The sequence below is a fragment of the Schistocerca americana genome, chromosome 6, assembly GCF_021461395.2.
Source record: "Schistocerca americana isolate TAMUIC-IGC-003095 chromosome 6, iqSchAmer2.1, whole genome shotgun sequence".
NCBI classification, from domain to species: Eukaryota; Metazoa; Arthropoda; class Insecta; order Orthoptera; family Acrididae; genus Schistocerca; species Schistocerca americana.
The window spans coordinates 158,508,712-158,534,624 of NC_060124.1; the positions used below are offsets into that span (position 1 = coordinate 158,508,712).

The 25,913-nt window shown below is 39.3% G+C and overlaps 1 protein-coding gene across 1 annotated transcript; it reads right to left on the reverse strand.

Annotated features, from left to right (window-relative positions):
* Positions 1-1,065: 1,065 nt before the first annotated feature.
* On the reverse strand, positions 1,066-24,527 carry LOC124619565 (peptidyl-prolyl cis-trans isomerase FKBP2). Its single transcript, XM_047146053.1, has 2 exons — positions 24,284-24,527; positions 1,066-1,487 (listed from the first exon to the last, which is right to left on the reverse strand). The coding sequence occupies exons 1-2, from the start codon at positions 24,461-24,463 to the stop codon at positions 1,230-1,232; spliced, it is 438 nt and encodes a 145-aa protein (XP_047002009.1). The 5' UTR covers positions 24,464-24,527; the 3' UTR covers positions 1,066-1,229.
* Positions 24,528-25,913: the final 1,386 nt, after the last annotated feature.

Sequence of the window (25,913 nt, forward strand, 5' to 3'; positions counted from 1 at the left end):
ACAACCTACATCCTCTGTATTTTACCTCGCACTATCCAGTGCCCCCACCAACAGTTCTTTTTTCTTTAAAAAATTATTTTCAAAGCTCTTCTTGCTCCACTCCAACCAATTTTGACCATGTTGCTTTTGAGTTTGCTTTCACTTTGTCTAGATTTGCACTTTTATTTTTAATCTATTTCCAACTCGTTAACTGTCCCAGGCATATAACCTGATACAGTGATTAACACAACGTTTTCTTTCTTTAAATTAATGCTTTATTTTATCCTTTCCTAACAAAGATAATTAAAAAAAATTCAGATACCTAACACTTAGCAATATTTTCAAACTTGAATGCCTGTTGCTCAAGTTGATACTGTTTTGTCAGATGGAAAGTAATCATTTCTCATTTTTATAAATATTGTTAATGTTGGTTTTTAGTTTTCTTGTAAGTAGATCAAGAACATGAATTTTGCTCATATTTTGCAAATTAGAAATTGAAATAACAACAAACAATACTACAAAGAGCAATGAAGCAGAATTAGGGAAATTTGAAACAAAAACACTTGTGTGAAGTGGCCTCAAAAGCTACAAGGCATAACACAGCATTATTATGTTCATGAAGCACTAAATCGTGTAGTGAAACTGTGGAAGTAAGGCTTCCCAAAGGATTAGTGACATGAATTTCAGAAATATTTCCAGAAAGAAAAACTACAAATGGTCACAAATGCTGCTGCTGATTATGAGTTGAAGTACGCTACACATTTATCTCCTATTTGCTGCCCAGGATGGAATCAGTGCACTCCATTTGTCTGTGTCTAAAGTAAATTCCATATGCAAGTGTTAGAGAGTTTTATAAATGTTTGTATAGTGCGTTTAAGTAGTGGGAATGTGGGAAACCATCTTAAACTACATCCAGGCTGGCTGACACACTGGCCCACATCATTAATCCACAGGTGAACTTGAACAGGAGGCCTTGTAGCAGTGTGCCCCCGCCCTGGAAGCGGATTCTTTAAGGCATGCGGTTATCTGGGAATGGGTCACAAATACAAAACAGGATGGGCACACAGGTAATTTTGTTACAAAATATAGCTGACAGTCAAAAGTTGCATTTTTTCTATTGCCTGACAAACCTATGGAAGACTTTTCCACATTTAATGCAATCAGACGCACACACTACATACAGATATGTTACCAACTTTTTACGATCACATATTTACTTAACTCTTTGATAGTTCACCATTCTATTTGATTCAAAGATCATCACGTCTGTCAATTTTGACGAGCTCCACTTCAAAGATCAGAGTTGCATGCTTGGGTATTTTTGGAGGTGATCCACTGGCCCCATACCCTAGCTCTGGAGGTATTACAAGTTTCCGTTTCTCCCCTTCACACATCCCCATAAGTCCTTTGTCCCATCCTCTGATTACTTGCCCAGAGCCAAGAGTGAAAGTGAGGGGCTGTCCTCGACCATAGCTGCTGTCAAATTCATTTCCATCCTCCAATGAACCCTGAAATAAAAATTATGGTCAAACATTAGTAATGTTCATACATTTGCAAAATCCACGAAGTCTATATCTACAACTACACTCCAGTAGCCACCTTGCAGTGTGTGTCTCTTTTAGCTCTGCAGAAGAATGACTTACAGAAAACTTGGCTATCATTGAAACACATGTATTTGTGATGATTTAACATCTCTTGCCACAATATTTTCAGTATCAAATGCAAGTTTGAGAATTTGTGATTTGTACAGTTCATGAACTCATATTACTCTTAAATCACTGCAAAAATACATGTACACTACTGGCCCTTAAAATTGCTACACCAAGAAGAAATGCAGATAATAAACAGGTATTCACTGGACAAATATACTATACTAGAACTGACATGTGATTACATTTTCACACAGTTTGGATGCATAGATCCCGAGAAATCAGTACCCAGAACAACCACCTCGGGCCATAATAACGGCCTTGATATGCCTGGGCATTGCGTCAAACAGAGCTTGGATGGCGTGTACAGGTACAGCTGCCCACGCAGCTTTAACATGACACCACAGTTCATCAAAAGTAGTGACTGGCATATTGTGACGAGCCAGTTTCTCGGCCACCATTGACCAGACGTTTTCAATTGGTGAGAGATCTGGAGAATGTGCTGGCCAGGGCAGCAGTCGCACATTTTCTGCATCCAGAAAGGTCCGTACAGGACCTGCAACATGCGGTCGTGCATTAGCCTGCTGAAATGTAGGGTTTTGCAGGGATCGAATGAAGGGTAGAGCCACGGGTCGTAACACATCTGAAATGTAGCGTCCACTGTTCAAAGTGCCGTCAATGTGAACAAGAGGTGACTGAGATGTGTAACCAATGGCACCCTATAACATCATGCCGGGCGATACGCCAGTATGGCGATGACGAATACACGCTTGCAATATGCGTTCACTGCGATGTCGCCAAACACGTATGCGACCATCATGATGCTGTACACAGAATCTGGATTCATCCAAAAAAAATTACGTTTTGCCATTCGTGCACCCAGGTTCATCATTGAGTACACCATCACAGATGCTCCTGTCTGTAATGCAGCGTCAAGGGTAACCGCAGCCATGGTCTCCAAGCTGATAGTCCATGCTGCTGCAAACGTCGTTGAACTGTTCGTGCAGATGGTTGTTGTCTTGCAAACGTCCCCATCTGTTGACTCAGGGATTGAGATGTGGCTGCACAATGCATTACAGCCATGCGGATAAGAGGCGTGTCATCTCGACTGCTAGTGATACGAGGGCATTGGGATACAGCATGGCGTTCCGTATTACCCTCCTGAACCCACTGATTCCATATTCTGCTAACAGTCATCAGTTCTCGACCAACGTGAGCAGCAATGTCGCGATACGATAAACCACAATCACGATAGGCTACAATCCGACCTCTATCAAAGTCGGAAACGTGATGGTACGCATTTCTCCTCCTTACACAAGGCATCACAACAAAGTTTCACCAGGCAACGCTGGTCAACTGCAGTTTGTGTATGAGAAATCAGTTGGAAACTTTCCTCAAGTCAGCACATTGTAGGAGTCGCCACCGGCGCCAACCTTGTGTGAATGCTCTGAAAAGCTAATCATTTGCATATCACAGCATCTTCTTCCTGTCGAATTTCGTGTCTGTAGCACATCATCTTCGTGGTGTAGCAATTTTAATGGCCAGCAGTGTACTACTCTAATGGCAGCTTGGGGAAAAGTGAGTTATGATATTTGAACTGAGTCAACACTCCACCATATGACATGTCTCACAATAAGAACAAGCAGACCCTATTAGAGATCCGTTGAACTCACATTGGCTAACAACAGATTTCAAGGGGAATTGTGTAATTTACTTGGCCTAGATGGGTTTCATAATTCACGGAGCAATGGGGTGATTTTAACTTAACTAAACACTGTAGTGAAACAACAAAAAAATCTAAAATATGCAACTGTTGATATCCCAGTTTGATGGCCATCTTCACTTGAGCTAAGACAATTTGCAGCACCACTAACTTCAGTTGAGAACTTTCCATTTCTAATACAAAAAACTCTCAGAGGAAAATACTATATAGATAAGCATTCCCTCAGGCGCAGCATGTGAGAGATGCAGATAACTGGGGCACTGTTGGCACCATTAGACATAGGTATTTTATGTACTGCTACATCACGTGGTAGACGTAGTACATACACCAGATCTTTAATGTGTTCCCACAGAAAAAAGTCACAGAGTGTGAGATCTGGTGATTGGGGAGGCTATTTCATAAAACAGCTGTCCCCTTCTGTAGCACAACCAATCCATTGATGCACCAGCTCCAGGTTCAGGTACCCACGAAATTAACGACGAAAATGAAGTTGAGCCCCATCCTGCTAAAAGATGAAAAGAAAGTCTGATTGCATTTGAGGCATCAGCCATTGCGGCAACATGTCCAAGTAGGAATGTCTCTCATATGCGTTCCACATTCACTTCACTCACACTAGGATGTCCACTTCTCTTTGCCAGGCACAAGCACCCGTCTTAACTAATTGTTGTACCAGTGGTAAATGGCCTTCCTTGTTGGTGGCTTCTTACTGTAATTGGTTCTAAACATTCATTGAACAGCTGTAGCACACTTGTTTTTGTCGAACTTCAACACACAGAAAGCTCGCTCTGCACCTGAACTCGCCATGTTTGCGACTAGCGCTGACTATCAGAAAATTACCAAACTACGCTGTGGCAGTATGCATGGGGAGGGAAAAAAAAACTTTCAGGGTTTCTCTTCAAAATGACATATGTATGATATCTGTACAATGTTTGGTTCTTGTGCAATAAATAATTGAAAGTGTTCCTGGGCTTTATGTACACCCTGTATTTCATACAGCATGAAAAGAAGGAGATGGGATTGCAGGTTGATTATTGTGACTGACAAGGCTGGATTGATTATTATTGTTCAATGTAAATGAGACAGATGAATGAAATCATCCCATTTTTGAGTCTGGACACATAACATACAGCCAGCCATGAAAAGTAAACAAACATGAACTTAGCCCAGCCAAGGGCAGGCCAGAAGAGTGGGTCGCAGTACGTCCCGTCTCCTCCTCACAGAGCTGGTAGCCTAAATCCATGTTCTGTGCTCTAGTGAAAGCCTGCCAATTCATTCTGGTGTTGTGAGAATCATACTTGAATGTCTCTGTGGACGAGGATAATTCTCTTCACTCATTTCAACACAAGAAAAGAATATAATGAGCAACACACAACATAAAGCAGGGCCGGCCAAAAATTCTGCACGCGTACGGTGCTCCTGCACATGTGCAACTTCCGGGTCACAGCGTGCACGCCGCAGCCGTCAGTGTTCATGTAGTGCATGTTTCTCCGCACATGTGTCGCTCTATCCACTTGCTGAGATACTCTGTACCGGCGCGTTCTAGTGCTCTTTCCACAGCTTGCAAGCCAACCATGGCAAGGTATTTCGCGTATTAAACATTTAAAATACTGTCACAGTCTACTCATTGAGACGTCTACTTTTATGTTAACAGTTTAACCCAGTAAGACATGTAATACAGTTAACAACCGTGGGTTTTTATTAAGGCAGCTTGACTGACGGCACGTAAATACGCGTAATGTTTTTGATCTAGTATTTGAGAAAGAGAGCACTTAGCGACTTCCAATGAACCTTAGTCATGATTTCAAATAACATTAAACCAATGCAAGGTTTCCTATAACTAATTCTCGGTGCCCTCAGTTACACCCACATAATTTCTGTCTCACTGACCTCTGAACAGAATGACAACCGCAGACCTCTCGATGATCACCTGTACCATTATTGCTATATCTTTCATCAGTTCCGTCTGAAATCTGCATAATAACCGACAATTAGATGAATGTTACGTTTTATCGACTTCAACTGAGCATAGCCCTTCACACATTTTAAAAAAAACCTAAATCTAAGTATACAACAATCGGTTTAATGACCAATTTTCCTGATAATAATGTAACATGGAGCAGAATGAGACAATAATGCACAGTTAGTAAACACTAATTTTTAATTATGAAAGGAATAAATCCAAACACGTTTATCACTGGTCATGCGAAATGATATAGTTAATATCGGGCACAAAAGCATGGCTCATTGACAAACGCAAGCAATTGCGGAGGTTTTCATCACTGATGCTTGATCGAAACGACCGAGAACATAGATCTCCCGTCCTTTGCTTTTTCACAGTACCTGCCATTTCTAGGCTCTTCTCTGTTAAGGTTACGATCACCAGGGGTAAACAAGACTGGGTATGTTGCGCTCTTGCTTGTACCACATAAACAGGGAAGAGGAGCCGCCGCTGTTCATTTAGGACACATGTCTAATAACAGATGTCGCTGTCGCACACGTGCGCACATGTGCAGCACTTCCGCACGTCTGCACACTGTGCAGCGTTTGGCCGGCCCTGACATAAAGCAAAGTGGGGTACATATGCATTTAGTAAATGCTGCAGCGCAATGTTTGCTGAGGTTTTCAGTGTCGTAAATGTGGAAGTTTAGGCCCGACCTCTAACGGCGTCTTACACAACCATACTTCAAAACACTCGCCACCTAAAGCTGCCACATTAAAGATCTGCATAATACCATGTAGCTCAAATCGAGAAAATTGGAACAAGAATGCACTCTTAATTACTGTGAATGTCTGAACTGTTTTTCTTCAATACTAATAAAAATTGGGGTAAACCAAAACTGAAGACAGATTAAAGATGACAGACTGGCCAATAAACTCCTGGCAAGAAAGATGGAAATGGCCAATCATCTGACTAATGAGGTGTAAAACATGATATCTATCTCATTCACTGTTAAGTTATCATACATAATAGTGATAAAGTCATGATTTTTTTACACAGAAATTGTCTGAATTGACTAAGATAGGAGAGAAAGAAAATATGGAAAAGAGAAAGAAGAAAATCATCTGACAAACATTGTAGGTTCTTATACAATGGATACAGGGAACCTAGAATAATTTCCAGTTAATATTTTATTTTTTGTTATGCAGTGCAACAATTTGTGTTGCTCAAGGCTTTCCCAATGGACGACTAGTCGTAGATATGGTTCTCAGGTGTGATGTCAGATGTCGTGAAATTCACACAATTCTTCATTGCTGCAGCTAACCGACATCTTGAAGTATGACAAAACAAAACACTGCTGAGTAATGACTTAAATCTCTTATTCATGCCAGTCTCAGTAGGAAATGCACTGGCATTGAAGATGCCAAAACTGGTGGCCAATAGTTAAGATTTTGAACTATTGGTCATATGAGGGACGACGCATTGCTGGCAACATAGATATTCGGCTGACCACACCAAGAACGGTCACACACCAGTGCGGACACATATTTTGGTATGCGACTCCTGACAGAGGGCGCTGGGGTGGCTGATGGCAGTGCACAGCATGAATGACAGCCTTTGATCATGTGCTGAAGCTCTTAGTTCATCGCCCAACAAGTGGCGTACGTATCTTTCTTGCTTCCAGTCAAAGAATCTTTGCTATTAACCACTGATTTTGGCACCATCACATCTGCACGTTTTCTACTTAGACTGGTATAAACAGGATGCTTCACTCACAGCTCAGCAGTGTGTTTGTCAAACCTGAAGATGTAGGAAAGATGCAGTGATGAAATATTGTGAGAATTTGATGACAATGTCAACAATTTGTTCCACCAATGCATCACTTGGCATTGAGCATTTTTCCTCTAACAATGGCACTATCTTCTGTGGATCAGCGTACTGTCTGCTCTAAAGCCAATGATTTGTAATATCTGAGTTGTTTGACTGGCAGGCTGGGATAAATGCTGAAATTCATCTGCATGGTTATCAAACAATCTCTGACATTATCAAAAGTGTGAATTGGGCATTAAAACCCAGGCAGAGAGTGAAATTGTTAGGCAACAACAACCAATGTCATGTGATGCACTTTGTTACCTATAATTTCAAAACAATTATTGCTACATTTTTTCTTGTGGTGCAACATTACTGAAAGAAAATTCATAAAATTACAGCTCTGGGTACCACCAAGTCACCAAATGTAAAAACAGTAAGAAGAGCTTGATCAACAAATTTCCTTGGACATAGATATACATAAATCCAACTTTCTACTGGAACAAACATTAATGATGTCAAACAATATTAAAATCTTTCAGTCACTATTATCACTTTTGCTTGCTTTTTACATTATTGTATCATATTGGTGTAACAGAATTATAAAAAATAACTTCAGTCTATCACTGAAGGTTTACTCTTATCCACAACTATTGATTTTTGTTGATAATGACTTGCCATGAGATGTATACAATGGAACTTCGATTTTACATTCTCCAATTATGTTTTTTGTGATTCTGCACCATAAATTCATAGCCCCTAAGAAAACCCCTTAAGATCAATGCTAAAAATTCCTAGTAAGGTTAACCTTGATTTTAAGTTCTTATTTGACGTCTCACTTGCCTTTCTCCAGTTTTCTTCCTGTTGGCATTTGGTGTGACTGAACAAGTTATAAGTGGCTCAAAAGACAGACTGTTTACACCACGGTTGTTGGCAGAATTAAGGGAATATTTTAAGCCATTTTGGAGATGGGAGACGTGAGAGAGTAAATGCTGATGTAATCCACTATCAGTGTCACCAACACAACTTGGAACATTCTGTTTCATCACACAATTATGATACAACTACTGCTAGGTTGCAGCATCACTGAAAAAACAAGACAGTCGATAGGAAGTGTTCTCGATCAAGACAATATGTGACGAAGGGGACCACTCACCATCTTTCCTTGTTCCACTTATAACTCAGTTTCATCTTTTTACATGTATTTCCGATGTACTGCATTCAGCAACAATATCAATCATCAGTCTTTTAAATTCAAACACTGAGCTCGAAGAACATCCTTGGTCATAATCAAGGAAACATAGTCCATTTCCAACTAGTGAACTCTTATTGGCTGGTGACTTGTTCAGTCACCCAATATACAGCGCAGGCACCACCCCACACTAACACATGTTAAATGAGCTCACCTACTGGATGTGTGGAGAGGGGGAGTGGCCCTTCAGTGACGGGAGTGCATGTAGGGGTGAAAGCATTTTGTGAAGTGCTGAAAATACACGTTTTGTGCAGATCATATGTTATGACAGAGATGTCACATGGAAATAGAACAAGGGTTTTGCAATAGCACATTTTAAAGACCTTTGTGTTCAAATCTGATGATACAGTTTCGACAAATACATACATTATTCATGTATATACTTTGCACTACACACTATAGACTGCAAAGATTGGTAGCAATGGTAGAGGGCATGAAGTAAAACTGTAGTGTCTGAAATTTCTTTCAAATTTACATTTCATACAGTGTAAAGAAATTCACTGAGCCAAGTTCTAATGAGCTTGTAACATCAATTGGGGAAGTAAACTCATTTTTTCAGGCCTCTGTTTCTTTCATCAAGCCTGAAATAACACTTTAATAGTGGTGGGCATATGAAGTGCAGCTCATAAGAAAAGGATTAAACAATAACAGCAATGGTGACAAATTATGTCATTAAGCAGATGTCCGCATTTATGCATATGGTTTACCATTTAGCTGCTGTAAAGCTTTTGGTTCAATTCAACATGTTCACCAGTTTTTGCTTTTTTTCTGGATGAACACAAAGGATTATCTCTCGAAAATGCATTTTTTTACCTGTAATTTGTAGTCGTAGCATGTCTGATAACAGCTCAATTACCTTGTAGCCAGACACTAATTTCAATTTTTTGATGCGTTTTTACTTGGTGTTACACATCTGTGATTTTTTAAGAACTGATGAAATTCATTGCCACTAATTACTGTATAACATTGTGCTGTGCATTTAACTCCCTCCAATTAGACAAATTTTATACGAAGTGTTGGAGAGGATTATGATTTTTAATCATATATGCCAATTACACACGTTTTTGCCCAAATTTTGCAGTTTTAACATTTTCCTCAATTTTGCGTTTTTTAAGTCTGGACCAGATAAAAACTTAAAATAGGGGTTTCACTGAATGTCTTCGGTACTACTGCTATTAATGTACCTAACATATCCAAGTTTGTTAAAATTGTGACCCAATCAACCATGCCTACAAAAAATTTGGTACATATCCCACTTTTTCCCAATTTCCTCTACAAGTCCCTCTAGTACCACGGAAGTTTATCCCTGATACCTTAACACATGTTCTATCACACAGCTCCTTCTTCTCATCAGTGTTTTCCATATATTACTTTCCTCCTATGGAGAACCACTTCAATTCCTTACCTGATCAGTTCACTCAATTTTTAACATTCTTCTGTAGCAAAACATCTAAAATGCTTCGATGCTCTTCCATTTCAGTATTCCAACAGTCTATGTTTCACTACCATACAATTTTGTGCTCAAAACATACATTCCCAGAAATTTCTTCCTCAAATTAGGGCCTATGTTTGATACTAGTAGATATCTCTTGATCAGGAATGCACTCTCTGTCTCTGCTTGTCTGCTTTTCATATTCTCCGTGCTCTGTCCATTAGGGGTTATTATACTGCCTAGGTAGCAGAATTCCTTAACTTCATTTACTTCGTGATCACCAACTTTGATATCAAACTTCTCACTATTCTCATTTCCGCTACTTCTCATTACTTTCATCTTTCTTCAATTTACTCCCTATCCATATTCTGTACTCATTAGACTGTGCATGCTATTCAACATATACTGTAACTCTCCTTCACTTTCACTGAGGATAGCAATGTCTTCAACAAATCTTGTCACTGATGCCCTTTCACCTTGAATTTTTAATCCCACTCTTATACCTTCATTTTATTACCATGATTGCTATTTTTTTTTTTTTTTTTTTTTTTTCAATGTACACCCGCTAGAATAGCAGAGAGCACTAATGCGCTGCTTCCTGGACACAGTTAGGCCCTGGATCAAACCCGCTCAGCGGACTAACAACGAGTGCCTGTGTGCTGGCCAGCCTGGATGTGCTTTTTAGGTGGTTTTCCACATCCTGCTAGGTGAATACCTGGCTGGTCCCCATGATCCGCCTGAGTTACACGACTCATAGACATCTGAAAGAGGTTCGCACTATTCCATGGATTACACTTGATGCAGACAGTTGGGATACACATATTCCATCCCCCCAGGAAGGGGGGTAAAGGGTAGTGACAGGAAGGGCATCCGTCACCCCTTAAATTAACATGCCAAATCTTGTTAGCGATAACAGCAGACCCCACAATTTGGGATTAATGCTTGCAAAGAGGTATTGCTTTTTCAGTGTTCAGCCTGAATGGTAGGGGTGAGAGACTACAACCCTGTCTTACACCCTTTTTAATACAAGCAATTTGTTCTTTTTCTTCCACACTTTTCTCTCCCTCTTGGTTCTTGTGCATATTGTATATTACCCTTCCTTCCCTACAACTTACCCTTATTTATTTTAGATATTGCACAAGTCAGATTTGACAAGCATAAAAAGACAAAGACCTGCTTCTTTGTAACTACTTCAGTGTCCATCACAGATGCATATTAATTTATACAAGCTGCTTATACACTGAAGTGCCAAAGAAATGGTATAGGCATGTGTATTCAAATACAGAGGTATGTAAACTGGCAGCACACAGCCCTGAGGTTGGCAACACCTATATAAGCCAACAAGTGTCTGACGCAGTAGTTAGATCAGCTACTGCTGCTACAATGGCAGGTTATCAAGATTTTAAGTGAGTCTGAACGTGGAGTTATAGTCGGCACATAGGCATTGGGACACAGCATCTCTGTGGTAGTGATGACATGGGTATTTTCCTGAAAGACCATTTCACGAATGTACGGTGAATATCAGAAATCTGGTAACCATAATATCTCCGCCGTTGCTGTGGATGGAAAAAAAGATCTTGCAAGATCTGGACCAACGATGACTGAAAAGAATCATTCAACGTGACAGAAGTGCAACCATTTCGCAGATTGCTGCAGATTTCAATGCTGGGCCATCAACGAGTGTCAGTGTCTGAACCATTCAATGAGACATCTTTGATAAGAGTTTTTGGAGCCGGAGAGGCACTCATGTACCCTTGACCAACAGCACAACACAAAGCTTCATGCCTCGCCTGGGCCTGTTAGGGCCAATGTTGGACTGTTGTTTACTGAAAACATGTTGTCTGATCGGAGTCCCATTCAAATTGTATTGAGCAGATAGACATGTACGAGTACTGAGACAACCTCATGAATCCATGGACCCTGCACATCAGCAGGGGACTGTTCAAGCTGGTGGAGGCTCTGTAATGATGAGGGGCATGCGCAGTTGGAGTGACTGGGACCCCTGATATGTCTAGATACGACTCTGGCAGGTGACATGTACTTCACCATCCTGTCTGATCACCTGCATCCATCCATGTCCACTGTGGATTCCAATGGACTTGGGCAATTCCAGCAGGACAATGCAACACCCCACACATCCAGAATTCCAACAGGGTGGCTCCAGGAACACTCTTCCGAGTTTAAATACTTCCACTGGCCACCAAACTCCCCAGACATGAACATTATGAGCATATCTGAGATGCCATGCAACATGCTGTTCAAAAGAGATCTCCATCCCCTCATATGCTTACGGATTTATGGACAGCCCTGCAAGATTCATTGTGTCAGTTCCCTCCAGCACTACTTCAAACATTAGTCCAGTCCATGCCATGTCTTGTTGTGACACTTTTGTGTGCTCATGGGAAATATCAGGCAGGTGTACTAGTTTCTTTGGCTCTGCAGTGTATCTTTTGCTAAATTTGCATTAATGCATAGTTACACTTAACTGCAATTTAAAATTGAACAACATTCTGCATGTTTTGTTTCACTCATTAATTGCAAGGCCCTATTTTGAAGAAGTCTGACACTTTCACAACTATTCCACAATACATATATTCTTAAAATTTAATCTTTGTTGTCATTACCAATATCTGCCTTTTCTCATAAAAAATTTACTACAAATGACTTATGATATTAGGATCAAAATGAACTTGTGCCTGTAAAGAGTTCAAGATTAAAATACAAACGAATAGGGTAAATGTATAGGCACTGCCCCAATATTCAACTACGTGCTATAGCATTTTAAATGTCTTCAAAGTAAGGTAATTCGTTAAAAGCTGAATTAAAGAGCTCTCGGCAGGAATACTCTCTTTTCCTCCATGGAAGAGTATCACTATAGATTTCTTAAATAGGTCATATTATTATTATTATTATTATTATTATTATCATCATTTATTTTTGCACAATAACTTTTGATAAAGAAAAGTCATTTCATTGTATTGCATTGTAATTAAGTAAAATACACATCCTTGACTTTTTCCACATCTCAGAGAACCATCTATGTGAATCCATGGAAAACGATTCATCATTCACAGACCTTGCTGAGGTGGGGTCGCTTGCATGCCTCATCAATAAAGATAGCTGTACTATAGGTGCAACCACGTGGAGAGGTATTAGTTGGGAGGCCAGACAAACGTGTGGTTCCTGAAAATAGGCAGCAGTCTATTTAATGGTTGCAGGGGAAACAGTCTGTATGATTGACTAATCTGGTCTTGTAACATCAGCCAAATGGCCTTGCTGTGCTGGTACTGTGAATAGCTGAAAGCATGAGGAAACTGCAGCCACCGTTTTTTTCTGAGGGTATGTAGCTGTACTACATAAATGGTTAAACGATGATTGCACCCCTTGAGTAAAATATTCTGGAGGTAAGACAGCCCCTATTTGGATCTCCAGGCAGGGACTACTCATGATAACATCGACATCAGGAAAAACAAAACTGGCACTCTATGGGTTGGAGCATGGAACATTAGATCCCTTAATAAACAGGTAGGTTAGAAAATTTAAAAATGGAAATTGGTAGGCTGAAGTTAGATAAAGTGGCCAATAGTAAAGTTTGGTGGCAGGATGAACATGACTTCTAGCCAGATGAGTGCAGAGGTATAAATACAAAATCAAACGGAGGTAATGCAGGAGTTGGTCTAATAATGAGTAAAATATTGGAATAAGGGTAAACTACTATGAACAGCATAGTGAATGATTATTGTCGGCAAGATAGACACAAAGTTAACACAGACCACAGTATTACAAGACCGTATGCCACCTAGTTCCATAGACGATGAAGAGATTGACAGAATGTATCATGAGACAAACGAAATTATTCAGATAGATAAGGGAGTGGAAAATTTAACTATGAAGAGGGACTGGAATTCGAAAGTTGGAAAAGGAAGAGAAGGAAAAATAATGGAATATGGACTGTGTGAAAGGAATAAAAGTGGAAGACATCTAGTAGAATTTTGAACAGAGGGTAAATTATTCATTGCTAACACTTGGTTGAAGAACCATGAAAGAAGGTTGTATATGTGGAAGAGAGATGGAGACATTGCAAGGTCTTAAATTTATTATGTAATGGTGAGAGAATGTCAGAACTAGATTTTAAACTGTAAAACATTTTCAGTGGCAGATGCGGATTCTGAGCATAATTCATAGGAGGAGGAGGAGAAAAGAGGAAGATATTGAATTTAATTGATGAAAGGAGAAAACACAGAGATGCACCTATTTGAAGCAGTTAAATGGGAATACAGTTATCTAAAAACTGAGACTGGCACAAAGTGTCTACACAGGAATGGCTAGAGGACATATGCAGGGGAAAGACAGATACGGCATTTAGGAAAATTAAAGTGGGTTTTCCAGAAAACAGAAGCAGCTATATGAATTACTTAACCTTATCCACAGCTGTCATTGTCGCTTCTGTAGCTGTACTACTTTCATAAAACAAAAAACAAACTAACTTCAGACACAAATGGTGAATCTTATTTCAGTCCAAGATGCATTTCAAGCCCTGGGGTCTCATCTTTGAGTGCTTGTTCAGCCTACATCATTTTTCGGCTGTAGGTTAATACTTCTTGTCCTGCTAAGGTTACGTAGGTATAGTTAGTTACATATTCCATAGATCATTTGAACATTTCTTTTATCAAAATGATGTGGTACGTGTCAGTTTACAGGATGTGTTTACATTATTAGTGTTAACATTAATGAGCACATTATTATTTTTAGCCCTACTTGTGTAACTACATTTTTTACAAATTTTTTTCTCACGACCAGTTTTTAAGAACAAATTCATCAATGGAATAGTAGGAGTTGTTCAGGAGAAATGATTTTAAATAAGATTTAAAACTTGCTTTGCTACCTGTCAGCTTCCTAGCAGTGTTATGTTTTTGGGCAAATGATCAAAAATTTCTGTTGCTGCACATTGAACTCCTTTCTGAGCCACTGACAGCTTTCCTTTAGTGTTGTAGGTATGGAGATCACTGCTCCTCTCAAATTGTGTTGGACTAATAATAACAAATTTCATTTGGGAATATATGTATTGTGATGGACATGACATCTGTGGGTGAACATCACATATTATTGTTACTGCCTTTTTTTTGCAATCAATGAGTAATGAGTTGCTGCAGAAAATTATTTCATGCAACATTAGTGAGTGAAAATATGCAAAACATGTTAGGAGGCTGAGCAAAAATAATGCATAATGATGAAATCATTTATAATTCAGCTAATAAATCAAAGGCTATGTGGAGTGTTATAAAAAAAGAATGTGGAGAATACAGACAACCTTGGAAAAATATAACACTATCACATAAAAATAAAAAAGTAACAAACCCCTTAGAAGTAGCTAACACATTTAACAACTTTTTCACAGGTGTTGCTGAAAATATGTTACAATCAAACTTTAAGAGCATCCAGGCAAATGAATATAAAATAAGTACATGTAGAGGATCAATGTACATCAGTTCTGTTTCACAAGATGAAGTAGCTAAAGCAATAAAAGGACTAAAAAATTCCAAATCGGCAGGTATTGATGGTATACCTGCAACAATGTTAAAGAAGAGCGCATCAAACCTAATTGAAGTACTCACACATTTATGCGACTGCTCACTTCAGGCAGGCACTTTCCCTGATGTGTTAAAAACATCAAAAGTTATTCCTGTATATAAAAAAGGGGATAAAGACAATGTAAATAACTACAGACCCATCACAATTTCCTCCTGCATCTCTAAAGTACTGGAAAAAGTTATGTATGAGAAACTTATGAAATTTATAAATAAAAACAGCATCCTATGTAATGAACAACATGGATTCAGAAATAAGAGGTCAACGACAACTGCTGTCTATGAGTGCATCAATTCCATCCTAAACCTGATGGACAAAAAACAGGAAACAATAGGAGTCTTTATTGACTTGTCAAAAGCTTTTGACATGGTGGACCATAAAATTCTGCTATCAAAGCTAGAAAGATATGGTATTCGAGGTCTGTCCAACAAGTGGATCAGTTCCTTCCTGACAAATCGTATGCAGGCAGTGTGCGTCAAGCACACAAATATTGAACTAAAAACTGTATCTAATCACTTATCTGACTATAAACAAATAAAATGTGGTGTACCCCAAGGATCCGTATTGGGATCCCTTCTGTTTCTTCTGTACATAAATGATCTAAGCTTAAATATTGATGCACACAAATCAATCATATTTGCAGATGACACCACGATTCTACTAAAAGGAGACGACGATGAACAGTTACAGCAGACAGTAAACACGGTCACGAAACAACTTAGCAGCTGGGCAGAGAGTAATCAGCTTGTAATAAACAGTAAGAAAACCGTTGCTCTAAAATTCCACAATGTTCCTAACAAGGACATGTTTATCCCATCAGTCTCTATCAATGACGAACCAGTTGGTAACAGTACTGAAACCAAATTCTTAGGACTTTGGCTGCAGAGTAACATCAGATGGAATAAGCATATTGAATGTTTCAATGCAGAACTGAGCAAAACATATTATCTTCTTTGTTCATTAAAATCATGCTGTAGTGAGAAAACAGTATTGAATGTATATCATGCGTACTTTCATTCTCGTCTTAGATATGGGGTCACCTTCTGGGGAAACTCTAAAATAGCTAATAGCACTTTTAAACTACAAAAAAGGGCCATTAGAATCTTGTTTGGGTGCAAGCCTAGAGACTCTTGTAAACCCCTGTTTAAGAAATCTGGTATTCCCTCATTACCGTGTGTATACATTATGGAAACCCTTTTGTTCTTTAAATTAAATGTAATAGGCAAGGACCAGAGGCTACAAAAAAACTGTGATATACATGAGCACTTTACCAGACAAAACAGGAACTTACATATTACTCAAATCAGCACAGCACTGTGGCAAAAAGGTACTTTTCACATGGGAGTTAAGCTTTATAACAAACTTCCTGAAAACATAAAAGCTATCACTGAGGTCAATACATTTGGAAAATCTCTAAAGTCATATTTACAGCATCACTGCTTTTATTCCATTGAAGAATATTTAAATTTATGAAATGTGTTATATAAATACTTGTGTGTAAAGTGTATTATTGTAAGCTTAAATATGTATGCCTTGAAATTACTTTCAGCCTGTATATTTATAACTTGACTTGTCCAATGTCTTATGCATAAGCTGCTATATAGACAACAGGACCAATAAAATACAATCTACAATCTTCCAAGATTAGCAATTATACGAAGAGCAAAACTAGATGAACTTAACTGTTTGAGAATCTCAGTAATATACTTCTTCCAGTTCAGATTTTTATCAATATGTACACCAAACATTTGGAGCATTCTACCCTATTTACTGACTCCCAATCATGTGCGACATCAATTGCTGGTATGGCTATTTTTGTACAGAACTAAATGTAGTCCGTTTTTTCAAAATTTAAGGAGAGTCCCCTTTCAGAGAACCACTTAATAATTTGTTGGAAAACATCATTTAGCAACTCTTTGGTTCTTTCTGTCTAATGGGATTAGAAGACTATAAATGTCTGAAACAAAAATGCTAATTCTGTTTGTTGAATGTTAAGTAGAGGGTCATTCACACAAATACGGGGTGATTCAGGAGAAATGTCACATAATATGTGAGGTGATCTACATGTGAGAATAAATCAAAAAAGTCCTATGAAAATGTGGGCCATTTTCAATCGTTACAGAGCTGGAGCGCATTGAAGACTACACACATCCATGAAATATTATGACGACAAGTGTGAATATTACTTACTGAGGTGCTGTGTAGGCACTGTGATGGATAGAACAATGCTGGGACAGATAACTGATCCATCCTACAAAAGGTGTTCGAAGAGTCCTCCACTCATCTCAATGCCCCTGTCAATGTGTTGGAGGGTGTGCTGTGTTCCGTATTGATCATCATCTTGCTGGGCTTTAATGCTGGCAGCAGCACCAGTGATGTGTACCCACCTTTGTAGCATACACATTCACCTATAAGCAGCCACATAAACAGAAGTCTACTAGGATTAGATCGAGTGATATGGCAGGCCAGTTAATGGGTCCACCACAACCAATCCATGGTCAAGGAAATGTGTTATTCAGATACTGGGATACTTGTCTGGTACAGTAAAGGTGAGCCATCATATGTTAAGTACATTTGCCATCATTGGTCTAATGTCACATCTTCTACCAGGAAATGTGAATATGCTGCAGCTATCATGTGATTTAGCAAGAACACAGGCCCTATCACCAGATCACCAATCATACCACAACAGACATTCACTGACAACCTAACTTGGAATTTTCTTTCCCTAGTGTCGTGTGGGTTCTCCATCACCTGTGTATGAAAATTGTGGGCGTTCGTGATACCATTGCATGTAAATGTAGCCTCATCTGTCAATAAAGTGTACTGCATGACTTTTCTGTGTACATCTAACCATTCACAACATTGTTGTCTGCTTAAAGAGTCACCTGAATGCAGATGTTGCATGTGGTGCACGTGGAATGGGAACAAGCTCTTATGTTTGGGGAATATGGAGCTGATGGCTAATGCGCTGTATAGTTATGGTGAGACTCGATTGCACCATTGCGATAACATCGTCCCTTTCCTCAGCTGACTCGATGACCTCACATTCTGATGTTACCTGTATACTGGAGTGTTCTGGAATTATGAATTATTTGAAAAATCCTGAGAAATACCCTAGCACAGGAGGTCCGTCAATAAGGGAAATGTCTCTGGTATTCTGCCACAGACACATGGGCACTGCCATTACAGTACCCATACACAAACAACATATCTGCATATTCTTCATTAGTGAATGTATGCAGCATGTGGGTATACTTGGACACAATGGACTTGCTCAATTAAACAACACTTCAGCATGACATGCACACAGCCTCACAACTGCTCATTGATCCAGCCCATGACCACACACTGGGTATGCTTGCAGCTGCTGCCCTGGTGCGACATCACAGTGCTGTTATCTGCTTGAGAATCCCTAGGATCCAAAACTGAACCCTGTGGGATTCCCTTTGTGACTTTTTCCCCCTGTTGCTAAAATTTCTACATTTTTAACACTGTCTGAATTATTCAGTACAATCTTTTGCATTCTGTTTGTGAGATATGAATTAAATCAGCTGTGCATAAAGTCACCAATTCCATATGACCTGGGTTTTTCTAAGAGACTAACCTGATCTACACACTGAAACACCTTGGAAACGTTACAAAAGAGATCAACTGGTCATATATTATTATTTAAGCTGTGTACCACTTAATGAGTGAAGTATAAATAGCATTCTGTGAGGCAACCCATCTGTAATCCAAAATTTGATATGCTAAGTACATTGTTTCCACTTAAGTGCATGTTTGCTCTTGAGTTTGTTACTTTTTCAAATGTTATGGAAAAAAGATGTCAGTAATGAAACTGGATTACTGTTTAAGCCTGTCTTGTTGTCTTTCTTATGAAGTGTTTTAACAATTCCATATTTTAACCTGTGCCTGGAAAAATTCACTGTGCCAGTGTTACACTGCACATATCACAAAGGACATTAGTTACTAAGTTGGAACAACTTTCCAGAATTCTGCTTGAAATTCCATCAACCTCAGATGAGCTTTAGTTTTTTAGATTTTTATAATTGTAATTTCAGAGAAGAATGTTGGTGTAACTTCTAGCTTCTTAACATTTTGTGAAATGACATTTTTAATATATTTTCCAGCTTCGTAAACTGCACCATTATTTTTGTATTTGCTGCTATGATTAGAAATTGAGTGTTGAAAATTACTTGCAACTAGTGAATTATCAGTCACAACATTGACATTTAGTGTAATTTAATGGAATCTTGTACACTGACTGGCTATCCTGTCTCCTGTTTGACAATGTACCATACAGTTTTCATCTTATTATCTGCACTATTTATTTCTGCCAAGACATGCATAATCCTGGACACTTAATGACTTTCCTTAAAATACTACAGTACTTTTTGTGGTATGCATGTAAGGATCTTGACTTATGCTGGCCCTTAAATAAATAATTCCATTAGTTATCCATGGCTTACCCCCCACCCCCTTTTTCTTATCTTCTGGACAATTATTTTTGGGAAAGCAGCTTTCAAATATTGACACAAATTTACTATGGAATGAACTGAATTTGACATTAGCATGTCTTTCTACATATACCTCATTCCAGTCCATCCTTTTTATCTTACTCTTACAATATTGTATCCTATTCTCATTAATAAGCCTCAATGCTTGGTACAAACCTGCCTCGTGGGTTCTAACGTGCCATACTGCTTACTTCCATTAATTGTGCATTCAGCCTAGAAACTGTCTATAAAAATGTAATCAGTCAGTAACCTACTATTTTGCTGTACACAAGATGGAAAACTGTCTACTGAAATTAGATTGAAACACTAAAATAATAATTCTAGTTGATTTTTCCTGTCCGTATCTTTTAAGAAATCTGCACTGAAATCTCCACAAACCACTAACTATTTCTTCTTGTCTGACATGGAGTTCAATAATGCATCTAGATTTCTAATAAATAGCTAAAAGTTTCTTACAGGGGATTTGTATACTGCTGCAATTATTGGGGAAGTATTCTGGAGTAACAACTTTACAAGTACATTTCTAGTTTCCGATCAACACAAATACTATTTGTTTCAGTATTTTTTATTTTCTGTCCAACTTTTAAATATGTTGCAGTTCCTTTTTCCACGGTAACTTTACATGAAAATGATGCAAGTCTATAATCCCTCATATTTAACTTCCCCATTCCTGAGGTAACATGGTGTTCAGAGAGGCACAGGTCATCCATCACATGTACTAAGCATACAATAAGCTCATCTATCTTGTTTTTCACCCTTCCAATGCTCTAATGAAACAAATTAATTTTATTTTTCTGGAAAGTGTAACACATATTATTGCCATGTACTGTTCTAATTTCTTTCAATACTCTCTGTCTGTAATCTGACTAATGTAAAAAAAAATGTGCCCTGTGTGCTTGTGCCCCCCTCCACTTTCACTTTCTGTTCAGGTTACATATACTCCCCCCCCCCCCCCCCCCCATTCAGTTGCAGGCCATGATTATCCTCATCCTCCATCACAGCAACAGATAGAGTCTGTTTCAGTCAAAAGCAACTCACTCAGTTCTTTGTTCATACAGCTAATAGCCTTGTTAATCTGGGGCTGGTCATGTTGCTGCAAAACTTCGACAAACTCCATGTCAGTGTGTGGCGTTGCTGCTCTTACTTCCTTCAGGTGATATTTTCTAAGTTGTTAGCCAGGCTGTTTCCTGCTTTTCTTACTATAAGTACTTCGTTCTTGCCATCAGAATCTCTGCATAAGGCCACAATGTTCTCTGTCACCTGGCCGAGCTGGGTGCTTGGTTTCACAATGCTTGTAAACTGGTATTCAACGCGTAGCTTTTCCTGTAGCAACTGGCCCAGGCCTCTCCTGTGACTGCTCCCTAGTAGCAAGACTGTTTTCTTTCCACAAGACTTCTCTACCAACCTAGGCTTATATTACAAAGTGACTACAAACTTTACAAAACTAACACAACACCAAAAATCACTTACTATTTCCAGTATTGGTTACAAGGTTTAAAGGTACAATATGAGTAGGCACGTTAACATATATATATACAAAATTTTCGCCCTACAGTCAGTTGAAAGCACAATTCAACACAAATGTGCTGTAGGATTAAATATGTGTCGGTGTATAATAATGTGCAGATAGTTCAGTCTGCCGCATCTACAGTGATGAGAACTCTCTCACCCAGTATGCTGAAGGCCTCACAAAGGTTTTCAAAGACAGGCAATGCCCTCCAGACTTAATATACAAACAGTTCCCCTGTGGCATATCCACCCACACACCTGATCCTTATATCCCTCCCAAGAACCAACCACAAAAGGAGCACCCCCCTTGTCACCCAATACCACCGGGGACAAGAACGACTGAACCACAAGCTTCGTCAGGGCTTTGATTATCTATCATAACGCCCTGAAAGGAGGGACATCCTACTCAAGATACTTCCATCCCCTTCCAAAGTGGTGTTCTGTTGCCCACCCAACCCCCACAACATCCTAGTCCATCCCTATGCCACTCCAACACCCAATCCCCTGCCACAGGGATTATACCCTTGTGGAAGACCCACCAGTCCAATCCAGCACCACCTACTTCAGTCCCATCAAAGAGCGGGTCACCTGTGAAATCAGCCATATTGTATACCAGCTGTGCTGCAGCCACTGCACAGCATTTTACATTGGTATGACAACCAGCCAGCTGTTAACTTGAATGAATGGCCGCTGACAAACTATTGCCAAAAGCAAGGTGGACCACCCAGCCACTACCAGCTTTCCTGAGCTGTGCAGATGGGAGCTATCCTTACAGCACATCCTTTCTTTCACTACCTAAACCTAAGGTAATTTGCTGTCCCCCCACCCAACAGAGTGTGAGTGTCTTACGCACACACACACCATCTTGTGTCCCAGTACCACGCCCAATTCATGTCAGCTAGTTTTGCGCTGCTATCTCACCTATCTCATGCCATAGTCTGTGAAATCGTGTGCCCAGCCATCTGCCACCTGCCCCCCCTACCTGCACCCCTAGCTAGCCCACAGACGGCTCCCTACTCTCCCACAAGCTGCTTCCCCATTCCCCCCCCCCCCCTCCCCCCAAACACCACCCTGCTTCACTCCATCCCTCACCCTACCCCACCCTACACCCCCACCTTAATCTAGTACAGTCACTGTGGGTCAGGAAAGAGCTGGCAATCAACTGAGCACAATGTACGGAGACAGGTGTATACATGTTTTCACTACAAGCTCAAAAAAGGAAGTTAATTCCGAAAGCTAGCAAAGTTCTGTACCTTTTGTTTGTATACCTATTGACGATGCAGCGCTTCTGCCTTTCAGTGAGTCATCTCCTTTATTCCTAGATGTATATTAATGTCCCTGCTCATACTATTCTTAAAAACTAGGTAATCACCTACTGGGAGGAATAAAAGATTCTCTTAGTTTTTGTTAAAATGTGCCACTTTCTAATACAACCACAAAATCTTAACACAGACAGTACTAACCTAAAAACAAAAAATTATGTAGACTGAACAAGCACCTTATGATGAGTCCCCAGGGCTTGAAAGGTTTTGTTAATTGAAATAAAAATCACAATTTTTTACTTAAGGGAGTTTGTTTTTTATTTTACGAGCTGTATGAATATCAAGAGTTGATGGAAAACTAACAATAAGCAACAAAACGAAATTTGAAAGGTGGAAGGAATATATAGAAGGGCTACATAAGAAAAACAAACTTGGAGGGAGTGTTTCAGAAGAGGGAAGGGGAAGTAGGTAGGTGAAGATAAGATGAGAGATACAATGGTGTGAGAAGGATGTGAAACAGCACTGAAAGGCCTAAGTTGAAACAAAGGCCCCTGGAGTAAATGACAGTCCCTCAGTACTACTGATATCATTGGAAGAGCCAGCCACGACATAACTATTCCACTTGGTGTGCAAGAAATATGAGACATGTGAAACACCCTCAGACTTCAAGAAGGATATCCTAATTCCAATTCCAAAGAAAGAAAGTGCTGAGAATATTACCAAACAATCCATTTAATACGTCATGTTTACAGAATACTAATATAAATTACATACAGAATGGAAAAACTGGCTGAAGCGTGCCTCAGGAATCATCAATTTGGGTTTCAGAAAAATCTAGGAACATGCAGGCCAAGACTTACCACGCGACTTATCTTAGAAAATAAATTATAGAAAGACTTAAGAGGAAGCTTTTGACAGGTTGGCTGGAATTCTCTCGTTGAAATCTGAAGGTTGCAGGCACAAAATACGAGGAGTGAGAGGCTATTTACAACTTGAACAAAAACCAAATGGCAGGTATGAGATGGAGGAAGCTGCTGTTGAGAATGGAGAGGGGCAGGAGTGAAGCCTGTCCTCAATGTTATTCAGTCTGTACATTGAGGAAGCAGTAAAGAAAAACCAGGGATTTATGATGAGGCTTACTCAGGATACAGTTGCACGGGGAGCTCCATCCAACCAGTCTTCAAAGTGAAGACCACAACAGCATTACATATGACTTCTTGTGTGCTTTATATTTCGTGAATATTGAATAATTCAAATATGGGAGGAGAAAAAATGTTAATTTTCACAATAACTGGCGGCAAAAATTGTAAAGTTACAACGCTTCATTGTTCCATACTCCACATGAATGACTGTATTGGGTGATGTGTGTTTTTTTTTTTTTTTTTGTACTCCTTGGGAAGCAAATGTGTATGATGCTTTGCTACCACATCATTAGTGTTGGAAATATGTAAACAGCCATCCAGAAACTATGTGAATTTTGTACTTCACGATACACGCCGTTGTTAACCAAAACGTAGTTTCTGTAAATGGCTGCAGCTTATTTTAAATGAGCTATGCTTGAAGTATCATATAACACTAAGTTTTGCCTTAAGTATATACGATATGTATTAGTTTCGAAACCTTATAATGAACATGAAGGAAGTCTCCTTTCTTCGATTTGTATTCGCATTTATCTGGTCGTTTCTTTACACCAATTTGCAATTTCTTTTTCATCTGTTGGTTCTCATTACTTTTCTCTGCACCTGATACTACAGCAGAACAAATTAACACGAAAACAACCAACACAACATCACACTTCATTTCGACTATAACAAGCACGTGTGTTTGTTGACATTCGAATCAATACGCTTCTCACATCTTTGGATTCCAAGCCATCAGTAGATCTCTCGAAAGTACATCCGAAGGAATCGAATTGCATTTTTATTTCTATTTATAACTCGAAAGTTTTCAAATGCTTATCTTCTTAAATTTCCGACTTTAATTAACTTAAACTGTATAATATGGGAGAAAAATAGTGATTGAAGGTGCCCGAATATGCCCAGTGATACAAGTGTGGGCTCATGTAACTTGCTGTGCGAAATTAAATACGATAAACCGTCACGTGAATGTGTTTTAACACTCTGCAACTGCCATAAACCTGTGAACAGGAGATTTAGTGCTGGGATGGAAGACTACGTGGCAGAAGCATTCGGAAATGAGATTCCAACAACAGAAAATTATTTTTGGAATTTTAAACCAATGTTCAACATAACTCAACGCTGGGGAATATATGTAGGACGAAAACTACCAGGGCACATATATGAGGCCTAAAAATACAGTTCGATTATGCAAAGGAGAGAGCAATTTGTGTTGCATACAGAGAACAAATTCGATCTTGATGACCATGAAGACTCTGAATCCGAAGGAAAAATAACAACGAAAAAAAATCTAATGATTGAGGGGACAGTGACGCCTCTCAAACAAAAGTGAACGAAAATGTAAATCGTAAATTTAACCATGTACCGTATGGAGGAAAATCGCAGATATATTGTTTTGTAGATAGCCATGGATGAGGAATCGCCGAAATTTTACGTAATACTCAACAATGATTTTGACGTAATTGGCTCCGTCAAGCCAGAAAAAACTGTATCTTAAGTTTTAAGAAAATGTGAAAGCTCTTTACAGACTGGGAGCAAGTGTTCTGTTATAGGAATCGGTCAACTCATACAAACACAGTATCTGCTTATAGAACGTTGCAGGGATACGAAATGGAATAGGCACATAAGCTCAGTCGTGGATAAAGCAGGTCGTAGACTTCAGTTTAGTGTTAGAATGCTGCGGACATGCAATCACTCTACAAAGGTGATTGCTTAAAAATCACTCCTGTGGCCCATTCTAGAATAATGCTCAGCTGTTTGAGACCTACGCCAAGTAGCATTAACAGAGGGTATTGAATGTATACAGAGAAGGCCAGCACAAATGGTCACAGGTTTGTTTCACCTATGGGAGAGTGTCACAGAGATGCTGAAGAAACTGAACTGGCAGACTTCTGAAGATGGATGTAAAGTATCGTGAGAATCCTACTCACAAAGTTTCAATGACTGGTCTTAAATGATGACTCTAGGAATATACTTCTGCCCCCTGTGTATCGCTTCCATAGCGATCATGGGAACAAGATTAGATTAATTACTGCAAACACACAGAGGCATTTAAACAATCACTCTTCCTGCAGTCCATATGTGAACAGAACAGGAAGAAAATCCAATAACTG

Coding starts and splice junctions, on each gene's coding strand:
- LOC124619565 (XM_047146053.1), bottom strand. CDS start 24,463: ATGAAGTGTGATGTTGTGTTGGTTGTTTTCGTGTTAATTTGTTCTGCT. Junction 1,488..24,283: donor TCCTTCATGTTCATTATAAG/GTTTCGAAACTA, acceptor TTTTTATTTCAG/GGTTCATTGGAGGATGGAAA.